General features: G+C 38.4%; 1 protein-coding gene across 1 annotated transcript in view; it reads left to right on the forward strand.

The window, feature by feature from the left end:
* Positions 1-15,324, forward strand: part of PKHD1L1 (PKHD1 like 1) — a 159,903-nt gene that overhangs the window by 88,229 nt on the left and 56,350 nt on the right. The window contains exons 48-53 of the mRNA XM_058698855.1: positions 264-400; positions 2,436-3,465; positions 5,013-5,204; positions 9,941-10,092; positions 11,174-11,333; positions 13,131-13,302. Coding sequence (XP_058554838.1) covers positions 264-400; positions 2,436-3,465; positions 5,013-5,204; positions 9,941-10,092; positions 11,174-11,333; positions 13,131-13,302 — 1,843 coding nt within the window. The remainder of the gene's footprint in view (positions 1-263; positions 401-2,435; positions 3,466-5,012; positions 5,205-9,940; positions 10,093-11,173; positions 11,334-13,130; positions 13,303-15,324) is intronic.

Here is a 15,324-nt window from a genome sequence, read left to right on the forward strand (position 1 = left end):
TATTAATTTAACCAGTCAAATATTTATTTAGTATCTTTGAAAAATGCTGTAATAGGTACCTTAGGGAATGCAAAGGTGAACGAGATAAGGTACTTACCTTTCTTACTCTCTAGAGGAGGAAATGATGTGAATGCAAATAATATCCCAGGATGAGATTAAAATTATGTATGAATAAAAAGGTATAATTAGGTATGGGGGATCTATATAATTAGAGGATTTTGCCATGGTTTTTCTTTATGATATCTTAAAAAATATTTTTCAAGGTGAATTTGCTACACAGACATGCTTCCAGGGAAAGTTTGGAGAAGAGATAGGAAGTGACCAGTTTGGAGGCTGCATTATGTTTCATGCTCCTGTCCCTGGTGCTAGCATGGTAACTGGAAGAATAGAATACGTAGAGGTAAGACGCATTGTTAGTAAATCACAGTGGTTTGCCAAAAGTTATCCATGGCAGTGACTAAGCACTGAACTCCTGCTGTTGACCAGATGCTGCTTATGATCTGGTAGAGGAGACAGAGAAGTAAACAGACAATTTTGATACACCCAATTATTCACCCATTTAAATCATGCCAAAATTTTGTTTATTTTTCTCACACCCCACATAAAATTCGTCAGCAAGTTCTACCCACACAGCCTACAAAATATAATGACCTGCATCCACTCTCCCTCCACTACTGCCACCCAGTCCCTCACCCAAGCCACTGTCCCCTCTCACCTGGACTACTATGATTCCCTCCTAACTAATCACCATGCTTCCACCCTTTCTCCAATAGAATCTCCATGCCACAGCCAAATAAACTTTTTAAAGTATAAATCAGATCTTGCTGCACCCTGTTCCAATGGCTTTATATTACACCTAAAACAAAAAGCCCAAGTCCTTCCCATAGGACCCACACGATCTGTCCCCCAGCTGGCCTCTGACTTTATCTCCTGTGACTCTACCCAGGCTCATGCCATACTAGCTGCATGGGCCTCCTTGTCAAGCACATTTCTGTCTCAGGTTCTTTGCATTTGCTCTTCTTTTTGCTTGGAATGCTCCTCCAGCAAATGCTTGTATGGCTCACATTCATTTCGGTCAGGTGTCTTTCTCAAATGTCCTCCCTTAAGAGAGGCCTTTCCTTACTGTCTTTATTTGAAATAACTGCCCAAACCTGTTTTCCTTCATTTACTCATAGCTCCTGACATATATATATCTATTTTCAATCTCTCTCCCTAGAACATAAACTCAGTTAGTTCAGAGATTTTGTCTTTCTGGTTTTCTACTGATTGTCCTCTAGCTGAAACTGTGCTTGGCATACAGCAGGTTCTCAACTGATTGTTAATGTAACCAATATGTGAAAAAATGAATACGCAAGTTATCCCCAGGAGATTAGGAGCCCCTCTGTAACTTACTCCTATTCAGTCTATATAATCAAAATTTAGCACAGTTGTTATCAGATGTTCAGTAAAAGGGAGGAGGATAGGAAGGATGAAATGATGAAAGGAAGGAAGGGAGGGAGGGAGGGTGTGTGTGAGAGAGAGAGGAATAGTAAAATCCATAAATCTATTAAATTGGAGACACCCAGATTGCAAACAACGTATTGAGGGTGGTAGAGGCAACACCTGTATCTCCCTCTTTCTAGGATATGTTACACATATGTGACATCTGAGATATGGACTAAATAAGGTCAGGGTCAATCTGTGTATTGATTGTTAGTAATAGTTTTTTATTTTTAGATGAAAAATGAAAATAAATAGATGCCCTAATATTTTTTCTAACATTATGGGATCATATTACACCTGCACACTTGCACACGCACTCCCACACACTGGTATCCTCTGTATTAAATTAATGGATTATAGACCTACTGAAAGAAAGCACAGCACAGTGGTTAATAAAAGCACCAACCTAGAATCAGACCACCTTTAATGGAGTTTAAATGGAGTTTTATGACCATGAACAAGATTCTTAGCCATCGTAAACTTCATCTGTAAAGTGAAGTTGGTGACAAATGGCTACCTTGTAGGACTGTGGTAAAGATTGATCATGCATATAGGACACAGCACAATATCTGGCAATCGGTAAACATTCAAGAAATATTTGTTATTATTATATAAGAATCAGAGTGAAGGAGAAAAATAAGTCTTTGAAAGGTTTTATATTGCCAAACATGGAAGTTTAGTAATAGATTGAGGTGAAAAACAAGATTCAAAGATGGCTTTTGTTCATTCATTCATTTGGTAACAAGTATGGGCTGTTATATATTGAATAAAACAATGTGGATTGAAGGTCAAATAACAGATTTGAAGGATAAACATGAATAATATGGCAGATATAAATGTATCGATAATAATTAATGTAAAATTGGAGATTGTTATGAAACAAGAAAATATAAGCCAGGCAAATTATGAGTCTTTGTGTATCACTAAATAGCTATGATTTCTGGGCTTGACAGATATTCCATGCTGGCCAGGCTTTCCGCTTGGGGCGATATCCAATTCATTGGCACCTGCTCGGAGATTTGCAATTTACATCTTATGTAAGAGGCTGTGCAATTCACCAGGCCTATAACAGAGCGGTTACTATCCATAACACACATCACCTGCTGGTTGAGTGGAATATTATATATGATATCAAGGGAGGAGCATTTTTTATAGAAGATGGTATTGAACATGGCAATATTTTGCAACATAACTTGGCAGTCTTTGTGCAGCAAAGTACTAGTCTTTTGAATGATGATGTGACCCCAGCTGCATTTTGGGTAACCAACCCAAACAACACCATACGACACAATGCAGCTGCTGGAGGCACTCACTTTGGCTTTTGGTACCGAATGAACAACCATCCTGATGGGCCATCCTATGACCGAAACATTTGCCAAAAAAGAGTTCCTCTTGGAGAATTCTTTAACAACACTGTTCATTCTCAAGGCTGGTTTGGACTATGGATATTTGAAGAATATTTCCCCATGCAAACAGGATCTTGTACTTCTACAGTGCCAGTGCCTGCGATATTTAATTCACTTACTACTTGGAACTGTGAAAAAGGAGCTGAATGGGTCAATGGAGGAGCCCTTCAGTTCCATAACTTTGTGATGGTAAATAATTATGAGGCTGGAATCGAGACCAAGAGGATTCTGGCTCCATATGTTGGGGGATGGGGTGAAACCAATGGAGCAGTGATTAAAAATGCGAAAATAGTTGGGCATCTTGATGAGCTGGGAATGGGGTCTGCATTTTGCACAAGGAAAGGCCTGGTTCTCCCATTTAGTGAAGGCTTGACTGTATCTTCTGTACACTTTATGAACTTTGACCGTCCCAACTGTGCAGCTTTGGGAGTGACATCCATCACTGGAGTTTGTAATGAAAAATGTGGAGGTTGGAGTGCAAAATTTGTTGACATCCAGTATTTTCACACACCAAACAAGGCTGGCTTTCGATGGGAACATGAAGTGGTACTGATTGATGTTGATGGTTCACTTACAGGTAATGTTATATTCTAATTTCTGATAATATACATTGGAAATATGTTTATGTTTACACAGAGAGTTGAACTGTCAAAGCAGACTCACATGAGTCACAGATCTTACCCAGCATCAAACTTTGGCAATGATTTAAAGATATAGGTCAGCACTAGGCACAGATGAGACACTCTTTTTGTGGAAGAAGCCCAAATTGTCAGGTGTAGCCTTTAAAAATATCCTTTATCCTTTTTTTTTTCCTCTTGCATTTGCACTTTGGTTTGGATTAACAGCAAATTTTGAGGAATATTTATGGGAACTCTGACCACAAAGGGAAATTTTTTGCTTATTCATTTTATATTCAGTTAATTATACAGATAAGAAACTGTTTACATGATTACCCAAATTCTCTAAGCTAATCATGCCCCATCAATGTATATATTCCAGGTTTATTTACATAAGCAATGTAAGCAAACTAGAAATATCCTGCTAAAATACTGTAAAAGAAAGGAATAAGTTACAGGGCTACTGTTAACTCTTTCCTCTTTTTTTTTTATTTTTTAACGTTTATTTATTTTTGAGAGAGAGAGACAGAATGCGAACAGGGGAGGGGCAGAGAGAGAGGGAGACACAGAATTTGAAGCAGGCTCCAGGCTCCGAGCTGTCAGCACAGAGCAGGATGTGGGGCTCAAACTCACAAACCATAAGATCGTGACCTGAGCCAAAGTCAGACACTTAACTGACTGAACCACCCAGGCGCCCCAGTCCTTTTCTTACCACTCTAAATTCTGAATTTGAAATTAGTTCAAAGAATATGTTAACTGTAGTACAAAATTCAACATAGAGCATGCCACATTTTCTGTAACTATTCATAATTTCTACAGTTTAGTATCTGTACACATTTTAATGATATATTTGTCTAAATAAGATCACAAGGATTATGTGTGGGATTCTGCATAATTCTTTAAGAGATCATTGACAAGTAAATCTACAGATATTAACAATTTACTTTTGAAAGACTTTGTAAGATGGAAAAAGATTCATCTCAGTATTCAAATAGACTTAGTTCTCAACTATAGTTGTTGACTTTTGACTGTTGTTCTAATTGTGGCTTTTAGAGGGAGAACATTTGGGTGATTCTCATTTATAAAAATTTGTATAACCTTTATTAGTTTATCTAATTCATTCAGGTTGGGTATTTAATGGTAGTTGGCAGTCCATTGGTTAAGAGTACAGGCTCTGTGGTCAGACTGCCTGGATTTGAATCCTTCTGTGTATCCTTGAGTAAGTTACTTATCCTATTTCCCATCCTTATTTGGCTCTCATGGATTCTTCAGATCCTGTGTTTCATCTACATCTACAATAATCTCCCTAACCAAAGAATCCACTGCAAAGCTTCCATATGAGGTCCTATTCCCCCATGCCAAAAAAATAAATTACCAGGACTTTTAGATTTTGTTACTGGTACTATGGGTCACAGTAGCTATATGTTGTAGACAGTTTGGGGTTTTGTTGGTTTTTTTAGTTTTCTAACATGATACAGGAAACATGCTGTTTATGTCCATCTCCTAGGTCACAGAGGACACACTGTCATTCCATACAGCTCATTGCTGGACCCTTCCCACTGCACACAAGAAGCCGAGTGGAGCATCGGGTTCCCTGGGGCTGTCTGTGACACCTCAGTCAGCTTCCACCGTTTGGCATTCAACAAGCCTTCTCCAGTATCTCTGCTTGAAAAGGATGTGGTTCTCTCAGACTCTTTTGGTAAGTGAAATACAATAGTTTAAACTAGTAACTTGAGTATTTTTCTATTTTCATCATCATCTTTTTGAGTTGTCACTCACTATTTGGAACATGGAAAAATTATAATATTTTTTTTTTTAATTTTTTTTTTCAACGTTTTTTTAATTTATTTTTGGGACAGAGAGAGACAGAGCATGAACGGGGGAGGGGCAGAGAGAGAGGGAGACACAGAATCGGAAACAGGCTCCAGGCTCTGAGCCACCAGCCCAGAGCCCGACGCGGGGCTCGAACTCACGGACCGCAAGATCGTGACCTGGCTGAAGTCGGACGCTTAACCGACTGCGCCACCCAGGCGCCCCAAAAATTATAATATTTTTATTAGTCATTATCAGGCAGGAAACAAATAACACACCCAAAATGGGCATGTGAGGATATCGAATAAATGCATGGACCAGCATGATGTTCTGCTGCTCAAGGAACCTCCAGATAATATTACTACAGAGAGTAGGAAAGTTGACATAGTCCTTGGAGCAAGACGGTAAAAATACACTGTTGTCCCTGCTAGTGAAGGCAGAGCCTTTTGATTATATTTGTTGATTGAAATGGGTTGGAGGGGCATTTGTTAGGTCAATAGCTGTACACCAGGTGCCAGGGATTATTGGTTCACCGATTTGTTTTAGTAATGATATCATACCTGGAATATCAGATGAGCTTGACATCATTACCTGACTAGGTTGAATTAATTTGCTGTCATTATTCATGATCCCTCTGGCATTTGCACCAGCCAAACAAGCAAGTTAAATGGCAATGTGCCCTTTGGTGGAGAGATGCAGGAGCCCACCGAGAACCCCCTACTTCCTCACAGGGAGAGAGTCAGGGGACTAATGAGCTCATTACACATTCCTCTCTGCCTCTCTTCTTCCTCTGCTCCCCACTGTCCAAACTCATGAAGAATAGTGGACAGTAGATCTGCAGGGGAAACAGTAAGTACGAAGCAATTCTTTTATCATTTATTATGATGTTATCAGTTATTATATTTAACTTTTAAAACATTCTTACTAGAGTTTCTTCCTCCTATGAATTGAAAAGGTCATACAGCAACTCTCTGGGTAATGGTTATACCCACTATCTCAGTGGCTTAAAAACATGAACCCAGCAGCCATTCCTTTTCTTGTGATTACCAGATGTCTGGGATGGAGCAACATCACTTAAACTTTTAGAGACAGTGGTACAATAAACAATATTTTAAGCAAAGTATCTATGAATGTTTTCTTCTGATTAAAAACTGAGAAGCTAAAACAAAAAGGAACCAAAACACCAAAAGGAAATGAAGCTATTTTGTCTGATGAGATAATCCATTAATATTTCCCATTATTATGTTATCAAATAGTTACTTATGATAAAAGTTTTAATCATATCTTCAAATACTTTATGACTGAACATTAGCTTTTTATAAAACGTGGTCTAAGATGATTTTCCAGAGGACTCAGAGATGTACAAACCACTGTGAGGAAATTATTTTAAATATACAGCATAATAAAAAAATATACATGCCTTTAACTATTTTTCAGTAGTAATATTTAAACATTTTGAGTCTGTAGTTTAGGGTTTGTTTTTTGTCATTGTTGGTTTTTTGGTGGTGGTGGTGGTGGCAGTAGCGATGATTTTAGAAGTTTTTTTATTTGTGTTATTATTCATTTTTATTTTTTTTTAAAAAAATTTTTTTTTCATCATTTTTATTTTATTTTTGGGACAGAGAGAGACAGAGCATGAACGGGGGAGGGACAGAGAGAGAGGGAGACACAGAATCGGAAACAGGCTCCAGGCTCCGAGCCATCAGCCCAGAGCCCGACGCGGGGCTCAAACTCACGGACCGCGAGATCGTGACCTGGCTGAAGTCGGCCGCTTAACCGACTGCGCCACCCAGGCGCCCCATAAAAGTTTATTTATTTTGAGAGAGGAAGAGAGTGGGGGAGGGGCAGAGAGAAGGAGAGAGAGGCTCCCAAGCAGGTTCCATGCTGTGAGCATGGAGCCCAACTTGGGCTCAAATCCACAAACAGTGAGATCATGACCTGAGCCGAAACCAAGAGCAGGATGCTTAACCAACAGAACCACCCAGGTGCCCCATTTGTTTTTATTTTTGATTTAAGAAGTCTAATATTTCTGAATTTATGAGATTATAGCTTTCTTGTGAAGTCTCTCTGTGCCTTTTTGTCTGATCCTTTCAGGAATGAAGATTTTTATTTAATTACTAAACTGAACACCTTGGTGGCAAGATCTATAAATTTATCTTTCTGTCACCCACATAGCTCAATACAAGACATTGCGATAGTGGAGACTCAGTAAGCATTGAATTACAATGGAATTAGTTGTAGTACCCAGACCAAATTACAGAGTAGAGAAAACATCATGCCAGGTATTTTCCTTTATAATGTGACATAAAAAATAAATCAATTTTCATAGTCAAGCAAATTTGACTATTTTTATTTTATCTCCATTAAATCCAAATAAAATTACTTAGTACTAAGAATTAAAAACAAAAAAAAAAGATCACTTGTTCTCATTTTATATATATACTAAATGAATCAAAAGTTCAACAAATATACTAGAAAAGTGGGAAATAAGATTTGATATAACTTTACATATATCTTTAGATGTCTTTATCAAAGGGTCTTATACATGGTGATGTGTGTATCTTTATGTATATATGTATGAATATACATATCTTTATGAATTCATATGTAAAGTTAGACCAGATGGCAAATTAATTTTTGACACTGTTAGTGATACTATAGACCAGATGGCAAATTAATCTGAGACACTTACTTTTAATGATACTATTTTTTTAAATATCAATTTCAAATTTCAGTCCAAGATGCTTAAAATCAACGTGCTGAAAATGAATGCATCTGAAAAAAAATTAAGAAAACAAAAATAACTATTAAAAATGATAATTAGTTTTATTTACAAAACAATCATGAAGGAAGTTCAGCTTAAAGTATAATTCCATGCATCAGAAAAACTTTGGTGGAGGTTGGTTCTGCCAAACATAGAGCAAATTCTAGGGGTTGTGGATGATTGTCATGAACTCTTATCTAAGTCAGCTATTGCTTCCTGACAGACTGTCCCCAAACTTAATAGCTTAAATCTACAATCATTTGTTTTCACTCTCGTGTCTGAGGACTGGGGGTTGGGTGATCTTGGCTGTGCTCGGCTAGGATGCTTTGCCTGAAGGTGAGGAACCAGTGGGCTCTGCTCCTCCCCAACAGTTGAATTCAGGTTGTTCCATGTGTGTTTATTCCAGAGCACATGCTGAAAGGAGAGCCAGCTCCCTGGGGCAGGATCTCTGCATTGCAACCAGAGGCTCAAGATGGCAAGGCTCACTCAGCTAGCACTTTTCAAATGGTTATGAGTGTCTGGTCCCCCAACATCAATAGGCCTGAGGAGTCTACACTGCACTTAAGGAAGAGAGAGGAATAAATACTCACTGAATAAAATTGAAATCATCATAGTTCTTCTCATACATTGGAGGTCATTTGGAACTGTATGTTTTCAGGGTCTCTGCTCATGACCTTTTTAAATGCAGTGCTAATTCACAAGCTTAAGAATTAATGAATTTGTTCCTCCTTAATATTGGAACTTTTTTGCCTCATTCTCCAAAGAAAAAGGATGAGAGTTTATTTTATAGTCTTTCTTGTAGCTTCCTCTTCCTAAATTTATAAGGGAAGAGTTTGCAAATTTAGCATAAAGTTCAATCAGAGATGACAAGAGAGAGGGAAGGGAATGGAAAAAATAGAATGTAAGCAATTAATCATAGATCTCTTCTTTACATTGTAAGAATTCTTCTCAAATCTTTAGCTGAAGTTGTCAGGCACTCTCTCATGAACAAGAATTACCAAATTAAATATTTTTTTTCTCATAACAGGTAGTTTAGGTCCCAAGTTTGTTCACAAAATTTAGGGTATCATGGCCACTGTTCATGGTAAGTCTGGTGGCAACCTAGATCCTTAAGAGCTTTAAATCAAATCTTTCCATTAGTACTTGTTACTCAGATTTTGTTAACTCAACAAATACAGGAAATCTAATAAAGAATTAGAACTTATATTGACATGCCCTGCAAATGAAGCATCCTGAAGAATTAAGTTCTTAAAAGAATAGCAACACAGTACATAGTTTTAAAAAATTTTTATGTATTTATTTATTTTGAGAGAGCGAGAGAATGCACGCACAGCGCAGGCACAGAGAGAGAGAGGGAAAGAGAGAATCCCAAGTAGGCTCCACGCTGTAAGCACAGAGCCTGGCACAGGGCTCAATCCCACGAACCATGAGATCATGACCTGAACCAAAATCTAGAGTCAGACACTTAACCAACTGAGCCACCTAGGGACTCCTCAAAAGAATTATATTTTAGACCAATAATACTTAAAGCACTGTGTTAATATATTTAAACACTTTTGTTATAGTGGTCATAATCATCATCATGTTTGAATTTTATCTTTCCCTAAGGAATAATGATGTCATCTCAGTTCAGAATTCTAAGTGAGAAAGCATTTTGTATTTTAGTTAAGTGGAATATTAAACATTGGGGCCTTCAGTTAACAAAGACATTTAGAATATAAGTAATGAAATGCTATGTTGACTTCTTCAGAGACTTCCGTTGGCTTGGCTAATATTTGACATTTGCACTTCTTGGTAAAAATAGGAATTTTCTAGAGATAGAGATCACTATTATTTGTTTGTTTTGCATTCTGCTATAGGCACAAGCATTGTTCCCTTTCAGAAGAAACGACTGACTCATATGTCTGGATGGATGGCTCTGATTCCAAATGCAAAGCACATTAACTGGTATTTTAAAGATGTAGGTCACATAACCAACATATCCTATACATCAACATTCTATGGATTTAAGGTAAAGAGCTATAAAATTCATCTTCTAATAATTATGATTGCATATAACACGAATGCAGCATGGAAGGTGCTTGCCTCACATGCTGACCTGCACACACTTCATGACCCACCCTGAATCTAAGCAGCCAAAAAAAAGGAACCTTGTGTAGGAATCGAAGTCAACAATCTCTGCCATATTCCCATAATACTAAGCTGGTGTCCTTTTATTATCACCGTAATAATAACTAGCATTTATTGAGTGCTTATGATGTTCCAGGTACCAGTCAAAGGCTTTATAATTTGTATTATTAAAAATTTTTTTAATGTTTATTTATTTTTGAGAGAAGAGAGAGACAGAGCACTAGTGGGGGAGGGACAGAGAGAGAGGGAGACACAGAATCCAAAGCAGGCTCCAGGCCCTGAGCTATCAGCATAGAGCCTGACACCAGGCTCCAATCCACGAACTGCGAGATCATGACCTGAGCTGAAGGTGAACACTTAACCGACTGAGCCATCCAGGTGCTCCTATAATTTGTAATTTCATGTATCAAACACAAAAAACAACAGGCCAAATCCTCTATGCCTACCACCTAGATCTATCTGAATCTAACATTCTGTGTATATTTCCTTTTGATTTTTAAAAAAAAAAAAATTTTTAGATAAAATGGAAGTCCCCTGTTTGGCTTACCCTAATCTTATTCCCCCACTTTCCACCTCTGGTGGTAAACAGTATCCTGAATTGGGATTCATATTCTTCTACTTATACTACAGACGTGTAGCCAAAAACAATACCTATCATTGTTTTAAATGTTTCAAACATTATAGAAATAAAATATTCTCTAGATATGTGTGTATGTGTATGCATATACAGAGAGAGAGAGAGAGAGAGAGAGAGAGAAAGACTTTTGTTGCCTTAGGATATAGTTAGCATTATTTCCATAAATGTGTAAATGTTACTAAACAAAATATGAATGCAAAATGACAAACTAAAACCACAACTTAAGTCTTAATATAAGCTGTATCTATATGTCATCAAAATTAATGTATATTATGTAGGATATTACCATATAAAAGAAATCATATTTGGGGGAAAACTTTTATAGGAAGAAGACTATGTAATCATATCTCATAACTTCACTCAAAATCCTGATATGTTTAATGTTCTTGATATGAGGAATGGCTCTTCAAATCTGTTGAGTTGGAATACTAGCAAGAATGGAGACTGGCACCTTGAAGCAAACACAAGTACTCTGTATTACTTGGGTATGTGTTCATTGGGCAGAAGTGATTCTTTTATCTAATGCTTTGTCTAAAGGAAGAGAAAAATAGCTTAATGAGCAAATATGCCATACAGTGTCCTGCATATAGCAGGAATCAAGAAATGTTTGCTGAGTGAAAGGATTAGAGACTGAATTTATGTTGAAAAGGGCCTTGACAAAATGAACAAATCAGGAGACTATAGATGCTGGAGAGGATGTGCAGAAATGGGAACCCTCTTGCACTGTTGGTGGGAATGCAAATTGGTGCAGCCACTCTGGAAAACAGTGTGGAGGTTCCTCAAAAAATTAAAATAGACCTACCCTATGACCCAGCAATAGCACTGCTAGGAATTTACCCAAGGGATACAGGAGTACGGATGCATAGGGGCACTTGTACCCCAATGTTTATAGCAGCACTCTCAACAATAGCCAAATTATGGAAAGAGCCTAAATGTCCATCAACTGATGAATGGATAAAGAAATTGTGGTTTATATACACAATGGAATACTATGTGGCAATGAGAAAGAATGAAATATGGCCTTTTGTAGCAACGTGGATGGAACTGGAGAGTGTGATGCTAAGTGAAATAAGCCATACAGAGAAAGACAGATACCATATGTTTTCACTCTTATGTGGATCCTGAGAAACTTAACAGAAACCCATGGGGGAGGGGAAGGAAAAAAAAAAAAAAGAGAGAGGTTAGAGTGGAAGAGAGCCAAAGCATAAGAGACTCTTAAAAACTGAGAACAAACTGAGGGTTGATGGGGGGTGGGAGGGAGGGGAGGGTAGGTGATGGGTATTGAGGAGGGCACCTTTTGGGATGAGCACTGGGTGTTGTATGGAAACCAATTTGACAATAAACTTCATATATTGAAAAAGAAAAGAAAAGAAAAGGGCCTTGAGTTGAATTAAGAACTTACATTTTATTTTTTACAAGAATTTTTTAACGATTTTATGTATGTATGTATGTATGTATGTATGTATGTATGTATGTATTTATTTATTTATTTAAGAAAGTGAGCTGGTGGGGAGAGGGGCAGAGGGGGAAAGAGAGAGAGAGAGAGAGGGAGGGAGAATCTCAGGCAGACTTCATGCTCAGTGCAGAGTCTTACACTGGGCTCGATTCCACAACCCTGAGATCATGACCTGAGCTGAAATTAAGAGTTAGATGCTGAACTGGCTTAGCCACCCGGGTGTCCCAGAACTTACATTTTATGTTTGAGATAACACCAACACTGTTACACATGGCCCTGACATTTATTTCACAAAATTAGAGGAAATGAGTACAAAGGAAGCTGTCAAATATTTCGTTTCCATTTTTATTATTTTATTATTTGGGGCAATTATAAATATTTAAGAATACATTTTGAGTTCCAGAATACTTGTTTTGTCAAGACAGTTTGACTGCTTCTCAATAAGACATGTGCATTTCATCAGAATTTTTCCATATGTATTGCATACGTTTGAGCTCTACCAAGCTACTATCTAAAGCATATTTTCAAGTTGCCATGGCTTTGTCTACATTCAAGTTCTTTAGTCATCTTATGAATTTACTGTTTTTAAATTTTTTTTAAATGTTTATTTATTTTTGAGAGAGAGCACAAATGGTAGGAGGAGCAGAGAGAGAGGGAGACAGATGATCGGAAGCAGGCTCCACACTGACAGCAGACAGCCTGATGCGGGGCTCAAACTCATGAACCCTGAGATCAGGAACTGAGCTGAAGCCAGACACGTAACCACTAGAGCCACCCAGGTGCCCTGATCATCATATTAATTTAAAATACTTTCCTTCACCTCCAGTGTCAGGAAGAAATGAACTTCAGCAGAGCCAGCCCATTTCTGGGACCCTGGATCCTGATGTGAAAGATGTTATTATTAATTTCCAAGCTTACTGCTGCATTCTCCAGGATTGCTTTCCTGTACATCCCCCATCAAGAAAACCAAATCCCAGGAAGCGACCAGCCACATATAAGTATACAGGCCTTTTGTTTGTTAATACCTTTGATAGCACTTGATGGTTTTCACACCTCACTCTTGGTTGAGAAAATAATGCCCTGGACCTGCGCAATGCCTTGTAAGTCACCAGGCATGTCCACACTCATTACTTCACTTGGGCCTTATAACCACCCTGATGAGAAAATGGAAACGTCTCACAAAAATTATGTGTGAATGTTACTGGTAATCTCAAACTTGCAGAATGTTAGATATGGATTGCTAGGCCAACTCACTTACTATATATGTGAGAAAGCGGGCGCCAATGACCTTTAGTGAATTACGCGACTTCACAAAACTTTTTTTTTTTTTTTTTTTTTTCAACGTTTTTTATTTATTTTTGGGACAGAGAGAGACAGAGCATGAACGGGGGAGGGGCAGAGAGAGAGGGAGACACAGAGTCGGAAACAGGCTCCAGGCTCCGAGCCATCAGCCCAGAGCCTGACGCGGGGCTCGAACTCATGGACCGCGAGATCGTGACCTGGCTGAAGTCGGACGCTTAACCGACTGCGCCACCCAGGCGCCCCAGCGACTTCACAAAACTTTTGATGACACTTTCAGAATAGCACCAGAAACTAAGTCTCCTCATTAATCCAATGCTTTCTTAGCAGGTCATGTCTTCTTTGTCTAGAATAACTATCATGGCCAAATCTTGTAATACAACTTATTTTAGTTCAAATGTTTGATTCCCTGGGGCGCCTGGGTGGCTCAGTCGGTTGAGCGTCCGACTTCGGCTCAGGTCACGATCTCGCGGTCTGTGAGTTCGAGCCCCGCGTCGGGCTCTGTGCTGACAGCTCAGAGCCTGGAGCCTGCTTCCGATTCTGTGTCTCCCTCTCTCTCTGCCCCTCCCCTGCTCATGCTCTGTCTCTCTCTGTCTCAAAAATAAATAAAAACATTAAAAAAAAAATTAAAAAAAAAATGTTTGATTCCCTAATGTATGTTAATTCTCCTAGTTAAAAATGATTTTTCTGTCTTTGAAACTTACATAGACCTTTACCTTTATGTCTCATGTGAAATGTCATCTCTACCTTGTATTATAGCAATTACCATATATCATGGAACTAGTATGTGATGACTGTACTAGCCTTTAAGACCCTTAAAGGTATGATCCTGATTTTATGTTATTTTTGTCCTTTATGGACAAGTAATCATAAAAATAATGTTAGCGATGATAAAAGCTAACATTTAGTGGGCACTTAAGAGCCTACTACTATGCATCAAGTATGCCTCAATATTTCTTATTAGGTGAATTACATTTCAAAATATAGACATACTACAGTAGCTACTATACAAAAAGAATAATTGAATTTACTTATATATTAACCCAATCATTTAAAAAAATGTGCTGAGCACCTGCTATGCCTCAGACACTGTGCTGAGCATTGGGGAGTCCATTGTAAACAACAAAGATGTGGTCCCTGCCCTCATTGCACTCACATTCTATCCAAAGAGATAGATGCCAACAAAAGAAAGCAAAGAAACAAAAAAGTAAAGAGAAAATAAAGCACATGAGTGTAAGTTGTAATAAAGGTTATAAGGGCAATGGTTAGGGGCTGGGACAGAGAGCAACATGACAGGGACCTCCTTTGGGTGGAATGGTTAGAAAGGATGGGAAATTCCAGCTGAGAGCCAAAGGGTGAGGAAGAGAGGACCATGGGAAGGGTGGGAGAGGAGTGTTCTAAGCCAAGGAAGCATCTTGGCCCTGAAGTGGGAAAGAGTGTGGTATATCTAGGAACAGAGAGAAAATCAGCATGGCTGGACCCTGGTGAGCAGAAGAGAGTAGCCTGGAAATATTGTTGGAAACAGGTAGACATCAGACCATTCAGCTCAGGCAGGCAGTTAGTATTAAGAAGTAGAAGCTTTTAAATGATTTTCAGCTGAGAAGTAACATACTCCAAATTGCATTTTGGAAAGACCACTTTTGCTACTCTGTCAGCATTACAGAGGGGCAGTGAAGAAAGGCTCATGAAAAGACTCTAGAGAGCTTTGTAAGAGACATGGG

This window comes from Neofelis nebulosa, chromosome 14 (genome assembly GCF_028018385.1).
Source record: "Neofelis nebulosa isolate mNeoNeb1 chromosome 14, mNeoNeb1.pri, whole genome shotgun sequence".
Lineage (NCBI taxonomy): Eukaryota > Metazoa > Chordata > Mammalia > Carnivora > Felidae > Neofelis > Neofelis nebulosa.